Source organism: Solanum pennellii, chromosome 8 (genome assembly GCF_001406875.1).
Source record: "Solanum pennellii chromosome 8, SPENNV200".
NCBI classification, from domain to species: Eukaryota; Viridiplantae; Streptophyta; class Magnoliopsida; order Solanales; family Solanaceae; genus Solanum; species Solanum pennellii.
The window spans coordinates 59329509-59346909 of NC_028644.1; the positions used below are offsets into that span (position 1 = coordinate 59329509).

Genomic DNA, 17401 nt, shown 5'->3' on the forward strand with positions numbered 1-17401 from the left:
ATTTAATTAAAACTTTTGTAGTAGATATTTAAAATAATTTCTCTTTATAAAATAATCTTAATATTAAAAGTACATTGATACTTATCTTTTTTCGTTATTTGATTCTCAAAAGCACTTTATACAAATGATTACTCAAACACAATTTGCTTATCAAAAATACTTTTTAACTGAATTAGCCAAACATAAATTGAGTTATTTTCCAAAAACACTTTTCTTTTCTTTTTGAAAATTAATTCTAAAAATAAATTATTTTTTTTGTAATAATACATTTTTTTCCATTTTGGCATAAAGAAACTTTAAACAATTATTATTTAATGTAAAAGAAAAATTAGGAAATAGGTAGCTTTTTTTAAAGCCATAATTTTCCCTGATCAACATCCAAAATTTCAGCTGTTTGCTTGTCCCCTTCAAACGCAAATAAACCCCCCCTCTCCTTTCTCTTCTTCTTCCACCTCTCTCTCTCCAAATATTTTCCTCTTACACCAAAAACACACACTCATCTCACACATTCCTCTTTTAGCTGAAATAATTTCTAATGGAAACACCTGAATTCTTTCAAACAGGTTACTATAACACTGAATTCTCTTCCGAAAAACAGCTCATTTCCGATGTCAAAAATGGTGAACATTTCGTTGTTGACGACCTTTTGGACTTGCCTAACGATGATGGAATGGCCACTGATGACATGTTGGACCTTACCGTCATTGGAAACTCCACGGATTGTTCGGTAGTAGATAATTCATGTAACTCCTCATTGTCCGGAAGCAATCACCACCCACAATTACTCGGCTATCGGGATTTCCCTGAAGCACACTTGTCCAGTGAATTCGCTGTTCCAGTAAGCACAATTTTCATGTAATTTCGTAACGTGGTTTTATTTTTAGTTTTAATTTGTTGTTTTTTCTTTATATATTGTAAATAAAAGAAGTGAGAAAAAGTAGTCACTACACAAGTAACTTTAATGCTTTTGTGAGGAGTTTTGTTTAATAGCTTTTGTTTTCTTCTAGAAAAGAAAAGAAATATTTACTTTTCTTGTTTGGTTGCTGAATGCAAAGATGAAAATTCATGAAATTTTTTGTTTTTGTCTAAAATGAATTTAACGGAAAAATAATTATTGTATTTGCCATTCGAATTGGTGCCTATTGTCCCCAAATTTTGAGACCACTAGTTTGAAGAGACCATAATTCAAACCATTAAGACAAGAATAAGTGAATAATAATATATTCAGTATAATTTTATAAGTATGATTTGAATAATATAGAACGTATGTAAATCTTACTCTTACTTTAGAGTTAGAGAGACTATTTTTGATTAAATTATTATTATTTTTAAAATATTTGTTACTAATAAATTGTTGTTTTTTAAATAAAAATACAGTATGAAGATATGGCTGAGCTAGAATGGCTGTCGAATTTTGTGGAAGAATCATTTTCTAGTAACGAGATGCATAAAATGCAGATGGTGCAAGCAATGAGGAATCGAACTGATTCCGAGATTCACCAATTCATTCCTGACCCGAACCGAGCATCCGCAACGTCTAACACAATCTTCAAGCCGGAAATGCCTGTCCCAGCCAAAGCACGTAGCAAACGATCACGAATGGCTCCAGGAAACTGGGCCTCTCGATTGCTAGTCGTGTCTCCAAACACTACAAACCCGGATTCCTCGATGGACACGATATCAGTGCAAGACATGTCATCGTCATCAGAGTCCGGGATGATAATCCCGAGCTCTGGGAAGAAGACAGTGAAGTGTTCTTCTGCTCCGAAAAAGAAAGAGAATAATATCCATCATGTTCCAAGTAACAATACGGGTAGCAATAGTGAAGGAAGGAAGTGTCTTCATTGTGCTACCGATAAGACACCACAATGGAGGACCGGACCATTGGGTCCAAAAACACTTTGCAATGCTTGTGGTGTAAGGTACAAGTCTGGACGTCTCGTTCCTGAATATCGACCTGCTGCTAGCCCAACTTTTATGCTCACTAAACACTCCAATTCTCACCGCAAAGTGCTTGAGATTCGGAGGCAAAAGGAAGTTACTCAAGTCGAACACCAACATCAACACCAACACCAACATCAATTCCTTCCTCATAACATGATGTTCGATGTATCCAATGCCGATGATTATTTGATTCATCAACATATGGGGCCAGATTTTCGGCAGTTAATCTAGTGATCATGATACCGGTGTAGGAGTTTGCTTTCTCATATTGAGTTTTGAATTTCCTAATTGTTTGTACTAGGACTAGATTCCTAACTTATCGAATTTTGTAGCATTATCATAGCAATTAAAGGAAAGGAAATGTGAGGGTAAAAAGAATGAGCAATACAAGTAGAAGGTATAGGGTCTAGTGTCCTAAGTTTATGTTACTTTTGCCAAAAAAATTGGCAATTTGATGGAACCAATTTTTTGCTAATACACAAACTTGCTTTAGATCTCTTTGTTATTCTACTTTTTTTTCGTTTTACATTTGGTCTAATTTCTAATATAATTCTTGACTGTTTTATTTTCTATTAGGCAACAAGGAAAATGAAATTAAAAAAAAAGCATAGTTATGAATTATTAATGACTTCTAAAGTGCATGGTTTGTTAAGTGCAAGGAAACGTCGAATTGTAGGTTTTTGAACTTTTTAATTTTTCTTTAATTTATAAGTAAATTCAACTAGATTTTTTTTTTTTTTGTAATTATTATTATTGCTAAAGTATTTCCATTTCTTCGCTTATCGTTTGGTAAGTGAAGGTAGATATATAGTCATATAATCCTATCTCTTTTAACGAGTCTAATGAGGTTAGGTACTCATAATTGATTTAGTAAATGTATTGCATTTTATTCTAATTTAAATGCAATACATTAGGGGGGTGTTCGGTATGAAGGGAAATGTTAATGATGTTTAGAATTTTTTTGGGAAAATAAATGATTTTCTTACTTATTTTCTATTGTTTGGTTAGTAAGAAGAAAATGTTGCTTCAAGAGCATTCATGTATAATCTGGGCAAGTTATATAACATCGGATTTAGATCCCCACCCTTTAACATAGACTCAAACCCCTTCCCCGACCCCGACATGGAACCTAAACCCTTAACTTGGAACCCAACTCTTAGTCCCAACCCCGACTTTGACCTCGGTTAGGGATTCGACTTTCCAACCAGAGCCTAGGACCTAACTCTTGACATAGAAAAGTCATTTTTTTTTAAATCGAAGGAAAGTAAATTTATTTTTGAAAAACGTTTAAGCAAACTAAACATAAAAAAAATTAAAAACATTTTTTTCTTCCTCATTTCAAATACACCTTTGAATAGTTTGTTTTTCACGTAATATTCTAATATTCGACTAAAGTACATATACATTCATTTATTTACATATAGTGTGAAAATGTATATATAATTGAAAACATAAAGTCATTATATAATTACTAGATTAGTAAAACTTATCCGCATGAGAATCTCATGTATGTAATTACAAATACGTTTTTTTAATATCTAATTGTGGTTAAGTTATATGCATATTTACTTTGACTTATTGATTCTTAAAATTAACTATTTAGTCAAACAATTTCAGTATATATAGTGCCATATGGAAATTGTACTACTCTTAAAACAATTCTTTTTTCTTTTCATTGGGATGGTAAAAACATGAATTTCAGCAAAAAGAAGTAGAATTAATTAAGATGGTGTAGTAGTATATATGTTAAATTGTTTTACAGAGAATGTTAAGAGGAAAATCACATCCCAAGTTCATATATATCAATGTTACTACTATAATTTAACCCATATACACATTGGACGCTCATCCTCCTTTTGTACATCGTAATTTGTTCCACTATATATACACTATGCTTTTTCCACAGAATATCCATTTAAAATATCTTTTATACACAGAATTCAATACTCACTCCATCCCCAACTTCAACCCAAGAGACAAGAGTGTTAATTAAATTAAATAAATTTCAGAAAAAAAAAACTATATACTATACTACGTAATAAAATATTTAGGTGGACGTGCCTACTTTCATGCACACCATGTGAGATTCTTTAATTTACTATTTTCTAAAAACAAGTTAATGATGGAAAACGAGAAAAGGATCTAGAGTCAAGATAATTAAGGCCACTCTCGTATTAACAAAGTCCGTTTAACTCCAAAAATATGGAATGAAATTAGTGATGAGATTAGAAATTTTATCAAGAACGTTCAAAATTTAATATATATGGATGAAAAATAATTTTTGACTTGTATACGTAGTACGTACAATTTTCTATATATATAATTTCTCGACAAAGGGTGTGCCACTGACCATTATGTGGCTATGCCATTGAACGGAGCAGTACTACACTTAAATGTATTTAGAGTCAGTCTCTATTGACAATTACATTTTAATTTTTTTTGTAAATGTCTTTAAAAAGTCAATAATAATATTAAATCTAATAACAAATAATCTAATTTTAATATTTTTTTTATTGATATTTATATTTGTTATAGCTAAACTGTTTTTATCGTAGTGATGAGACTATCAATATTGTATGTGGGATCCTAGGCCTAGCTGATCCATAGGAATCAAATTTTATATTCTTAACTAAAGTACTAGTAATTACCAAATATTTTCCACCAATTTCATTGTGGTTTAATAATAATTTAAGTGTAATTACTTGAAAAAAATGGTCTGCCAAGCCTCAGTAATCCACATGGTGTTTGGTGCATGTTTAACCTGTTTCTCATTATGGTGTCAAAAATTTAATTAATTAATTATGTCAAATAAAAATAAAAAGTTGCTGCAGGAGTTGTTACAGAAGCAGTGGTATAGCAATTGATTCTTATAATTTAAGAATATTTGCAGCTGTGAATCAACTAATCAAATTAAACAACTAGTTTCACTTTTATTTTTCTTCTTATAATGTAATTTTAATCAGTAGTCACATGCAGCTCTTGTGCCTCATCCTGCACTTTTATTAATTTGTTATTCAATTAATAAAGTTCTCTTTTACATTCTGTTAATTAGTGCAGCATTTGATACCCGTCTAAGGCTATTATATATTAACTAGCTATATCATTACTTAATTTAATTTAAAGTTAATAACTTTGAATTTTGTGTGTTTAATATAAAGGAAAATATTTTCTTGAAATTAAGTAGATTTCTTACTTATTTTTAAATGATTGGTAAGTAAGCAAGAAAACATTATACTAAAAACATTTTTATACGTTATTTAGCAAAATAGGGATTCGGAGGATTGGGTGGGTGAAAGGATACAATAAACTTGAGAGATCACTTATTTAAATACCAAACATATTCAGCCTGAATTGAAAATTATAAATTTGTATATATCGTATGAATTTTAAAACTAAATATAAAATTTTCAATTAAAACTATTGAATTCGACCAAACTCGTAGCTGATACTCTTCCTTCCGGGTCCAACCATGCCTCAAGTTTTACACTTTTTGAAAGGCATAATGTATAAGTAGGGACATATACATGAACCTATAAATGGTTATTGTAGTATTGTACTTTTCACTAATAAATGAACGTTTTAGCTTCTCCACAATAAACTTTAAATATATAATAATTTTTTTAAAAAAAGTAATGGTACGACACATATATAATATAATACAAATTAAAGTATATTAGTTACTTCACATTCAAGCGCTCTCTCTAAATTTACTCCCTCTCTTTCTCCTATATACCTAGGTCCTTGTTTAACTTAGATGTATATTAATTGTTTAGTTGAATTTAATCTTTTTTAGGGTAGGCTCTTTGAATTTATTGTCTTAAGATGATGAAGACTCAGCATATTTTAAATCTCGACTTCTATCAGCTATTTTCTTCGTTTCATTTTATGTGAAGTTGTTTGACTCGATATGAAGTTTAAGAAAAAAAGGAAAGACTTTTAAAATTTGTGGTTCGAAATGAATGATTGAAATTGTTGTGGCTATAAATCATATCATTAAAGCTAAATTATTACTTAATATAGAAATTATTACTTTAATATAGAATTAGGACAAATGAAAAATGTTAAGTCCTTCTATTTTGTTCTTCCAATCTTTAGTACAAATCAAATTATACGATTTGTATATGTATGCACTAAAGAGTTAAATCTCTTTGGTAAACAAATAAAAAGTGAATAGAAGAATATTATTAAATTCTAATTAAATATAAAATTTAATTAATCAACCTATATCATACATGTATAAGTTTGTGTAAACATGGATTTATTTCCCCTAATCAAACTAAATCAATTGATTAATGGGATACCTCGACAAGACCAGCAAATTAAGATATTGAAAAATGGTTCACTTAATTAGAGTAAGAGCAACAAATCACGTAGTTACATTTTTTAGGTAAATCTTCAACGTTATTCTTTTTAAGTACTACGGTATTTCAAAAAGATCTTTGTTTTGATTTGTGCTTTTAATATATAAAGAAATATAATTATATTTTTCTTTTTACCTTCAACATTTATTATTTATCTGCTAAATCATTTCTCAAAACATTAGATTACATAAAAATTAATACATATATTATGAGATAAATATCTATATCAATTATTGTTGTTTAAGGAGCGTACAAAGTTCAAAGTAAAAACATAGACAGAAAGCTTGAACAAATAAATAAATAAAAGTAGTTTAATTAATTCGAAATTCTAAGTTGACCCCTAGCTAGTGTGGTGCCAAGTGAGTGAGTGTTCCATATTCTAGCAACAATGCTATTAATACAAATGGTAAAACATACAACGATACTAGAATACTTTATTTTAAATATTAAGAGCTAACATTTCATAAATTATATATTTAATTAATAAAATATAAATAATTTAGATAGATACAAAATTACAAAAAAATGTATGTTTTTCTTAGTATATTATTTTTAATATTTTATATTTACTTTATTGAAATTTCTGAGTTCGCGCTAGTATGTTAAACCTTGGGATTATATAGATATATGGGCTCCCATGCATGGGGAATATTTCATCGTTGAATGAAGACGATTTTTTGTCTTCATTTTGGTATAACATCATACCTCTGGACAATGACTTGGCTCCTGCTTTTTTAATTATTTCTTTTAATATGGTAAGTTAGTGCTTAAGCACAACTTTTACAAATTATCCCCATTTTTATGACCAAAAAAATAAAAAAATCATTAAGATGGATATCCTAAAAAATTATTTATTTTGAACAGAGAAAGTATAGAGCAAGGATAGTTTATATGATATCAATATAGAGTAAATTAAAACTGAGATATTTGCAGGAAAAAACTTTCATATGTAAGAGAGAAGTCAGTGTTTCGAATATCTTAATAGCTCAGTTAATTGACTATTTAAACTTTTACCTTATTGAAGAGAGTTCGATTATCTCAACAATAATTTCATTTTTTGAGCTAAAAAAAAAAGACTAATGAAGTGAATTAGAGAGGGATTTAAAGTGCAAAGCTATGAAGACAGCTCATTATCAAAATATAGCTTTGACCATGATTAATTCAAATCTTAAGAATCTTTTTTATTTAATTCAGCAACTTTATTACTATGATTTATGGGTATAGGAATATAATATCTATCCACTCCATATACAAATCTTAAACTAGGCATGGTAGGGTTATTCTCCCATATGATTCTCTAAGCATTTACACAATCAAAAACTTTTATAAATTACATCACATCCACCTTCTCAAGAAGTAATATAATTAGCTTCTTAAAATTATGCAACCTCTCCTAAACATAGTTATTTGGACTCATCATATGTGTAGTATATGACCATTGTACTGAGAACAAAGGATAGGGGACAAAAGCTGTATCGAAAACGTCATAACGTTAAAAATCTAAATCTGTAAAAATCTGCATTGAGAAAATGACTTTCAGCGTACCAAAACACACTTAATTATCAGGAAACTCTGCCAAAAAAGGCAATATTCCAAAGTATGATGGATCTTCTGTACCATCCAAGCCCAGCACAAAGAACCAATCCAGTTAACTTTTCTTCCTAGATAAGATGCGTTTACATGATTTCACAACAATGCATTGTGGCACCCCTTAAGATGGTAGGACGAACCAAATTATAAATGAGGACAGGCTAAAAAGGGACCCAATTTTTGCCCTTTTCTTCCTCACCCCCACTTCTTTTTTTGTGTCAGGACCAGCTTTCGCGCACCTAGTCTAATTTCTTGAGATATCCATCACCTTCCACCACCACCAAGAATCAAGTAACATTATCCACCAAAGCTAGAACAGATTAAAAGAAATCACTTGATATTTTTTGTCTCGATTGGGAATTGCACGTGAGACCGCATGGGTGCCCCACTTTCCACCCTTTTCTTCCCTACCAAAATAGACAAAGTAGCAGAAGAAAAGTCCAGGATGGAAGAGTGACAATTGATGATGGAGACAAGATGGCAGTGGGCAAAGGATAGGAGACACAAATATCATCAACCATCCCACCCCCTCACATGCACTTCACGTTTTCACAACTAAGATACTATCATGCAGCTTCTTCAACAAAGTATTTAGGCCTTTTCAGCTGGCTAAAACTTTCACCAATGATCAAACAAATTTACCTGAAAAGTAGAGTTTACCTGATAACTCTCGGGGGTTGAAAAAAATACCCACGGGACATCCCATCACAAACAATGCAACAAAATGGATCAAGAGATGCGCTCATGGTATTAATGACAATATGATATCAGCTTGAGCAGTATGACATGACTACAAACATTATTACTTCAAAATTGTTTCTAAACGAATTGAGGGACAGTATCTTACAAAACATTGATAAAAAACATTAGGGCAATTGAGGTAAAACTCAGAAGTTGCACGTGTCAATATCATACATGATTAAGAACAGAGATTGCCGAAAATTACACAAGGACGTCAGCTGATAAGAAATTGTGATTGTCAATTAAACAACCTTCTTCTTTGAGCAAAAGTCTCTTATCGCGGCACTGAGAGTCCTAACTCTGGTAAAAGGGAACATCATGAGTCAGCATTATCTATTAAACTCGATAAAGTAAAATAACATCAAATTAAACATGACAGCCCAATTAAGCAGCAGTTCTTCAGGGAGCACTCTGATGTTTATTAGCCAACCAGGTTATCATTTCATGGACTTCTGTTTTGCTTTTTATGGCCATTACAAATACATAAGAGATATGATATATACAAGACATAAATGCAAACAACATGACTGAGCACCTACTTGAAGTAACCATAACACTTCCAAAGCAAACGATCGGGCACACATCAACTCGAAAGCTGATTATTAGCTACCATGTTTGGTATGCCAGCAAAAGGATATAACTTTTGATTGCATGGTGAGAGCGATAAGTGCAAGGCAAGTCAGCAATTTTTCTAAGGGTAGATTAATGAGATAAATGAGCAAATTTCTTTCATCTTCCAAAGGTTGCACTGACATGGTTAACATAGTGATCCTCATTGAGGATAATTATGTCATAAAGAATGATAACGAGATCTCGAGAAAATTCGACGCTAAGAAGCATCTGACTTGAGGTCACAACCAAGCACAGCAGAACAGGAGACAATGGTAACCATTGTTGTCTTGCTATTCCATGAGACAATTTTTAGATTCTATAGTCAAAGCTAATATCGAATGCCTTTAGACCCAAAAAAGAAAAGAATCATCAGGATAGGCACAACTTTTTGAGAAGGAGGATAGTCATAGATTCATAATGACATTTTCATGTTTATCAATGAATAGATAGGATATGAAGTAGGCTAGAACATTTCAAGAATAACACATATTACGCGTGCAATCTAAGGTGCTTGGACTCTTCACTTTTGGTGCCGCACCCATGTCAACACGATGTGGGAGGGGGTGTGGGATCCTTGCCAGATTTGGTGAACCGATTCTAGGTACTTCGACCAGAATCAAATGAGAAATTTGGGACAGATACAATGATTTTGTAATCAAAACAAAAGATGGGTGGAATTGAAGAAAATGGAATACCTTGTAAACAAAAATTTCTATGTCAGTTCTTTTCCTTTTATCTAGTATCTACTTTGGTGATTCCTCTTAATAAATAATTTCTTAAGAATACCATGGAAATTTTCACATAATTTGGTCATATAACTCTATCTTTAGATATGTCAATTATTTTTGGCCGAATCCCGCACCCGTATCCATAACCCTAAATCTTAAAATTTTGATCATGAAGGATGCAACCTCTAGATCGACACTCATATCGTACGCCAGCACCCTAGCAACTTAGCATGCAATATGATGAGCATATTTACTTAGTGTTGTATCCCAAAAAGCGACATATAGTAATCCTTTCAGTAGTCATAGCGCAATGGCCATCCAAAGCAGATACCTTAGACAAATATAGGCGCTCAAAAGTCTTCAACCATAGCAACATAGGTAGCCATTGGATCAACTAAAGACTCATTAATGGTTGGGATTAGTAGGTTAATTGAAAAGGTATCCAATTGGATATGATTTAAATAAGTTGCAACTAAGTAACAACAAAAATAAAAGCAAAGAGAGCATCTAAGGTAGCAGCAGCGCTAATGACCAAGTAGAAAAAAACTTCACCAAGAAAGTGAGGTGAATTCTAACAATTAAATATTGACTTGATAATTAAAGAGAGACTTGAACAATTCTTACTACACAATGTCTAGCATAGCTTAACGAAGAAAAAAATGGAGAACAAATATTAAATCTACAGAACTCATGCCCAACATGCTTTGCAAATATGCTAATATCCTTTAATTGCTGTCGTTTGGTTTAAGTTTAGGAGATATAATCCCCACAAAAAGATCAGCATAAGTTTAAGTTTTGTTGATCCTTTTTGTTTTCCTCATAAATAGTACATGCAGAATTTATGTGGAAATCTATGTTTTATTTCAATGGGGAGAGAATGCGAATAAGAATGTGAGTAATAGTAATACTGATACATGAATTACAAAAACTAAGATAATAAAATTGACCCTCGTAATTTTTTTGTTTGTTTTAAGTAACAAATATTTTAAATTATACATTACATATTAATATATGATAATCAAACTAAACATTCAACAAGTAATCCTGCAACACTAATTCTTACATTACATTTTCTTCATTACCAATCCTTGCATTGCCTTTAAAGCAAACGACCCCTTACATTATTGTAAGCTCGGCGTTTCTAGGACTTCCCTTAACAAATCTAAAGACATCTAAAATTTCCTTAAAAGTCTAAGTGTTATTTCTAGAATGGTAACCTGCAAAGGTACGGGTCAGGTCTGCATACACCCCACCGTCCTCATTACCCATGAACTCCAGGAAACATAGTGGAGGAAATTCTTGGTGTAATTTTAAGCAGTTTTTTTTCTAAAACCACTAAGCCTACCAAGGTTTCATTTTTAATTTGGACATAAGAACTCCAACCCTTATCTTATTTCCTAGTCAAAATCATTTAGCGCATTTATTTTAATAAGAGTATAGTGAACTGACACCAAGATTTAACCATGTTCAAACTAAAGATATTGTGAGGTTTTGGCAACAGTCTTATCCATGTCTCTGTTTTATTCGTACTACGTACCTCCAGCCTGAAACTGGGAAATGACTAAGACTTAAACCTTTGATTTATTGACCAATTCCTACTTTCAAATAATGAACTGGCCCTTACAAATGGGTATTACGGATTAGTCAATTTAAGTGGCAACCAAACATTCTACATTTCAAATTGTCTTATTGAAAACAATAAGAGGTGCTGAGTATATCTCTGTTATGCAAACAGAGGAAAGAACAACTATGACAACAAAATAATGCAATAATTGAAGCGAACACACACAAAGTGCATGTAATAACTGAAACCGAATAACAAGAAACTATGAGGATAGTGGAGTCCTGAAACCTATTTGAGCCATAAACAGATAAAATTGACACAAATAAGCCACAGTTCTAATATGTAACTAAAATATGCTTAGAGCCCATTTGGATAAGCAAAAAATAGCTTTTTAAGCAAAAAATTGAAAAGTCAAACTTTAAATGACTTTTAAGTCAAAAATAAAAAGTAGGGGGAGTCCTACTTTTGGTTTTAAACTTTTTTTAAGTCATTTTAAACTTATTTTTAACTTTGTCAAACATTACCAAAAGCTAAAAATGACTTACAAGTAGGTTTGACAAACTTTTAAGTCAATCCAAATAGGCTCTTAGTGTAGTTTTTTCTTCCATTTTATCAAAAAATAAAATCCGCAAAAGTTCGCCTGTTTACGCCTAAATTTAACATAAAACGGAACTTTTTCCTACACTTTTATAAAATAGAACTCTTCCTTAACACTTCATAAAGTGAAAGTTTTTCTTAGACTTTATAAGAAAATTAACTTTACCAATAACTTTTCACTTTCTTCCTCAAGTCAATTTTCTAACCCAATTCACAAGTCCCAATTTGACAACCCAATCGACCCCACATTAAAAAATGGAAACATTACCTAAATACACATCTTATTTTATCATAACCTATAAAATTCCCTACCATTAAAAAAAAATCAAAATACCCTCGAAGATACATCACTCCCCTCTCGCATATACATCTCTATCTACCTCTCGGATACAATCCTCCCTTCTCTATACATCCCTTCCCTCTCGGATATATCCCTACCCTATGTACCTGAATATCCTATCCCCTCTCGGATACATCCCTCCTCTATGTATTCGAATGTCTGCTAATGTATCCGGAAGTCCAGTGATGTATCTGGAAATCCAATGGTGTATCCGGAATCCATAAAATTGTTAAGGGATTCTTGTAATTTGGAAAATAGTAGGAAAACAACATAATTAGCTATTAACACTATGATATTTATGTAAACTATAGTTAAAAATTACATTCTTAGAAGATTGAAATTTATATAATAAAAGCTAGTAAACTAGTAAAATAAGTCTAGCAAAATGTTTAGTAAAGCTAGATGACTTAAAAATGTTTTCCAAGACTTGCTCTTTGGAACACAAGTTCTTATCACCCTTATTATATTACAATTATTTCTAAAAACAAATCTAAATTAGATGACACGAGAAATCAATTAATTTTGAACTTCCATTTTTACTAGTTCTTATTATATAAATTATAATCTTCCGAGAATTCAATTTTTTTGTGGGATCGATTAAATTGTCGGGTTGGGACTAGTGAAGGGTTAGAAAATTGATTTGAGGAATAAAGTGAAAGGAAAGTGAATATTTTTTGGTAAAGTTAATTTTTCTTATAAAGTGTTAGAAAAACTTCCACTTTATAAAGTGTAAGAGAAAATAACACTTTATAAAGTGAAAAAAAAATTATGTTTATAACGTGTAGGAAAAAATTATGTTTTATGTTAAAATTTAGACATTATCAGACTAACGTCCACGTTTATAGTTTTTGATAAAACGGAAGAAAAAACTACACTAAGCCTATTTTAGTTGCATAATAGAGTTATGGCTTATTTGTATTAATTTTGATCTCTTTGTGACTCAAATAGGTTCCAAACTCGAGAATAATGCTAATACCGCTAGTATGAAAGAAGGTCCAAGTACGACCACCAAGCCTATCCCATACAAAAGTGAGAAAATGCTCAACTATCAACTAACCCACTACCTCAATCCGCGACCTCCAAACCCTCCTATCTAAGGGCATGTCCACAATAAGCTTAAGATGTGTCATTCTTGTCTAATTACCTCCCCCAATATCTCTTCATCCTATATCTACCTCTCCTGATGCCCGCTATTGTCAATCTCTCACACTTCCTCACTTGGGCATCTACACGTCTTCTCTTCACATGCCCAAACCATCTCAACTTACTTCCCTCAACTTGTCCACCATGAACTCCTACCTTACCATGGATATCTTCATTCCTAATCTTATTTCTCCTAGTATGCTCAGACATTCACCTCAAACATCTTTACAACGCAACCTTCATCTTCTGAACATACAAGTTATTGACCGGCCAACACTCCATTCAATACAACATAGTTGGTTTTACCACCACTCAGTGACCAGTGTGCAGAACTTAACTCTAAGTCTTGGCGATACATTACCTTTCTATCACACAAGACTTCAAAAGTGAGCCTCTATTCACCCGTCTCGCACAAATACGATGTGTGACGTCATCATCCATCTCCCCATTACCTTTAAAGAAAGGCTTTAAAGGCCCCAGATACACTGGTGAGAAATGGATAAAATAGATTATTCGTGCATCTCTTTCTTCAGGTTCTTAGTTATAATCATTGGCTCCCTAGAAGAATTTTTTTTCAATACATAGGGAGTTCAAGGGCACAGAGACCCGCTGTCTCCTTTTTTTCCATATTAGTCATGATGGACCTGGGCAAGAGGCAAAGCAAATGGAATACATAAAAAGGTTTAGGCCAGATAGGAGGAGAACAAACTCCCCATAGGTTCCACGCATCCTATATATTTTGATGACATATAAATACTTTATGATGCTGACAGACTGTAACTTAATGTATTTAAGGGTAATCTTATTGGTATCTAGTCTACATCGATCCAACTACGAGCGACATATTCCTTGTTAATGTGGCTATAAGTAGTGAATAACCTAGTGAGACTCTAGGCTGTTGTATTGGATGCCTCAAAATACTTATTTAGGACTTCCCCGGAGCAAAGAACAAGGCAAGGGAGATCTGGCATGGGATACTGTAGCTATGTGAAAAAAATGTTTTTGGAAGATACAACACTTCTCCTTGGAGACAGAATAGGTACTAGTTGGTTGTCTTCTACTTGGAGTTAGGTTGACGTATAACTTGCCACAATATTGCCTACGTAAATTTTCTTTCAAGAAGATTGATTTATGATAGGTGTCCGTTAAGCTTACTTCACTCACAAGTGAAAAAAATGATCAAACACATTAGCGAAGAGTTGTCCAAATGAGGCAATCCTTCAAAATATTGACTGACAAACTTGAACTAGCTAAAGCTACCCTCGTCAACCTCTCCTGGTTTATGTCCCCTGCAATTGCAACCTCTCCATCCAAGAATACACAAGACGATTATAAAGGAGTGAAAGATGAGGCTTAAATGTTTGCAGTATCAACTCAAAAGCCATAAAAGTCAATTCAATTTCTCTCCACCTATACAATGTTATATCCTCCAGAAGCTCTCTGTTCCAGCTAAAAATCCCTAACAGATGTTAATATAACCATGAGATGTTTCCAGTGGCCAAAATTCCAACATCCATGTGATCTAAGCATATAGCACTATAGTTAACTTAAATTTTATTGTAGTTCTCATGATCCCACATATTACTAGCGATCAATTGCATCCATTTACAATTACTAACTGTCAACTAATTCCCTTGGCTATATTGCGAACTTGGAGAAAGAAGATAACTTCAGCCAGAGCGCATTGTTCGTCCAAACATTTACATACACCACATTCTACCAGTATACATAACTACTGTCTTTGCGTCGACCAAACGACCTTACATACTAGCCACCTTCTTTCTATCTGGGTACCACAACCACAAACAATTATATGGGAAGATTCATGCCAAGGTAAAATCTTGATACTACTCAGTTAACAAAAAAGTAAGCCAAAGAGATACATAAGCATAAACATGATCAAAAGTGATTTTGCTTACAGATACAGTTTCTAAAATATCAAACTCCTGGGTTGGCACTGCAGAGCATACCCTGAGACAACGATCTGGAGCCCTTGGAATCAATACCAAGGCAAGATGTGAGTCGAGCTGAAGAGACAGCAGTGTGGAGCGGCAGCAGAGATTGAAGACAACCCATTTGAGGCAATGGCCTGAAACATCAAAATCAATTATCAGAATTGAATCTTTATTCAAGAATTTCAAAACATTGGATGAAGGACTTGCCTTGAGAGTGTTGGAAATGGGCGAGGAACGTTAAAAGAGGAAGTGGGCATGCTTGATTGTTTGTTCATTGTGGATTTGACAAAGTTAATTGCTGGTCTTGAGAATGAACGACAGCGAGAAGCCATTGCAGATGAAGCACAAAAGCTTTGCACTGATGTTAGGGTTTGGTAATGGGGTTTTGGTGAGGTTTTACAAAAGGTTGTTTGTACCATAGGCTATACACGTGGTAAATCAATTTGTCCCTATTTTTATGGCAGAATACATCAATAGTGACTATTAAATTTAATTTGGACATTTGAATTGAGTATTTAAATATATGATAATATATTTATTTAAATTTTAAAAAAGTAATTGTGTGTTTTCTTAAGAATTTAATATGTATATAAATTAATCATATAAAATAAGTCACTTTTTTAAAATTGTAGGCATCAATATCAATTGAAATAAATTCGAGGTTTTGAGGGTTTATTAAAGCTAATGTGTATGTTTTAAGGAAACTGATTAATTTTAAGTGATTAATTTGTCTATCTAGTGGTGCTTGAGATTAATCACAAACAAATTCTAAAATTTGAGTCGAAAATGTCTAATAGGAACACTTTAATATGTGTTTATATGATTAATCTAAACACACTGTAATTTGAGCGTCTAAATAAAATTTATCAACAAATTTAAAAAATTATCGGTATGTGTTAGCCTATTTTTATTGCACTATATATTTTTCTAACTATTCATTGTCATGTCGAGCCATACTCTAGACGTGGCCGACATTTGATGTTATTGATGGCCGAGCGTACCCATAACATGACATGAAACATGAACATACATCTATACATGAGCTAAATGCATAATTTACAATAAATTCATCATGATAAAAAAAATAAGTCTTCAAATAAAAGTTTTTCATAAACAATTATGAAAGTTTCGAAGTATAATGACACAAAGGTCAAAATTGAAGCATTTAAAGTATAATGACACAAAGGTCAAAATTGAAGCATTTAACATGATTGAGTAATGTCTATTGGAACAAGATCTCAAATCTACCTTTAGCTAATCAACTAACTACTAACTACTTAGTTGAACTAATTTTGACTAAATCTTGTGAAAGTAAGGACTAACATCTCGAAAATGTAGTTCAACGCTTCTTACCAAATCGAGGTAACCGGTCATTTTCGTCATGTATCATTCTTCCATTTACTCAAGGTCTTTTTCGCCCTATACACTTAGGTTTATTTAAAGATAGACCATATGGTGGTTCCTTTTCTTTCAATAAATTCTTTTGTGGTGGATTCATTTTCAAAAACTATATTGCTTAGTATTCAACAATATTTACAATTAAATGGAGAACAGTGATAATTTACTCTGTTTCACTGCTCCCCTGTATACACTAGCGCGATATGGGGCTATCCAAGCATTCAAAAATGTGATCTAGTTGTTAATAAAATGGTTTGTAAATCATAAGGTCTGAGGTTCAAATCTCAATAAAGATTAAAAAAAAAGACTATAATTTCTCCCCATTTATGCCTACACAAACTAGTTATTTCTATAAAGAGATTGTTTTACTACTCTTGCATCTGGATTAATCACTAAAGTCTTATACAATTTGACGCCGAATGATTTAG

The 17401-nt window shown here is 32.3% G+C and overlaps 2 protein-coding genes across 3 annotated transcripts; one reads left to right on the forward strand and one right to left on the reverse strand.

The window, feature by feature from the left end:
* The first annotated feature begins 379 nt into the window (after positions 1-379).
* LOC107027999 (GATA transcription factor 12) lies at positions 380-2444 on the forward strand. Its single transcript, XM_015229048.2, has 2 exons — positions 380-838; positions 1378-2444. The coding sequence occupies exons 1-2, from the start codon at positions 536-538 to the stop codon at positions 2173-2175; spliced, it is 1101 nt and encodes a 366-aa protein (XP_015084534.1). The 5' UTR covers positions 380-535; the 3' UTR covers positions 2176-2444.
* A 6176-nt stretch (positions 2445-8620) lies between these two features.
* Positions 8621-16012, reverse strand: LOC107027116. 2 transcript variants are annotated; one of them, XM_015228291.2, is made up of 3 exons: positions 15783-16012; positions 15540-15709; positions 8621-8936 (listed from the first exon to the last, which is right to left on the reverse strand). In XM_015228291.2, exons 1-2 carry the CDS (start codon positions 15992-15994, stop codon positions 15559-15561), a joined length of 363 nt encoding a protein of 120 aa, XP_015083777.1. In that variant the 5' UTR covers positions 15995-16012; the 3' UTR covers positions 8621-8936; positions 15540-15558. The 2 variants fall into 2 exon arrangements, with proteins under 2 accessions (XP_015083777.1, XP_015083779.1); XM_015228293.2 differs by having other exon boundaries at positions 15591-15709; positions 15783-16010.
* Between the last annotated feature and the right edge of the window lie 1389 nt (positions 16013-17401).

Excerpts from the sequence above, each read along its gene's own strand:
- LOC107027999 (XM_015229048.2), top strand. The coding sequence starts at position 536 with ATGGAAACACCTGAATTCTTTCAAACAGGTTACTATAACACTGAATTC. Across the intron at positions 839-1,377 it reads CCAGTGAATTCGCTGTTCCA|TATGAAGATATGGCTGAGCT; the intron begins GTAAGCACAATT and ends ATAAAAATACAG.
- LOC107027116 (XM_015228291.2), bottom strand. The coding sequence starts at position 15,994 with ATGGTACAAACAACCTTTTGTAAAACCTCACCAAAACCCCATTACCAA. Across the intron at positions 15,710-15,782 it reads CCATTTCCAACACTCTCAAG|GCCATTGCCTCAAATGGGTT; the intron begins GCAAGTCCTTCA and ends TTGATGTTTCAG.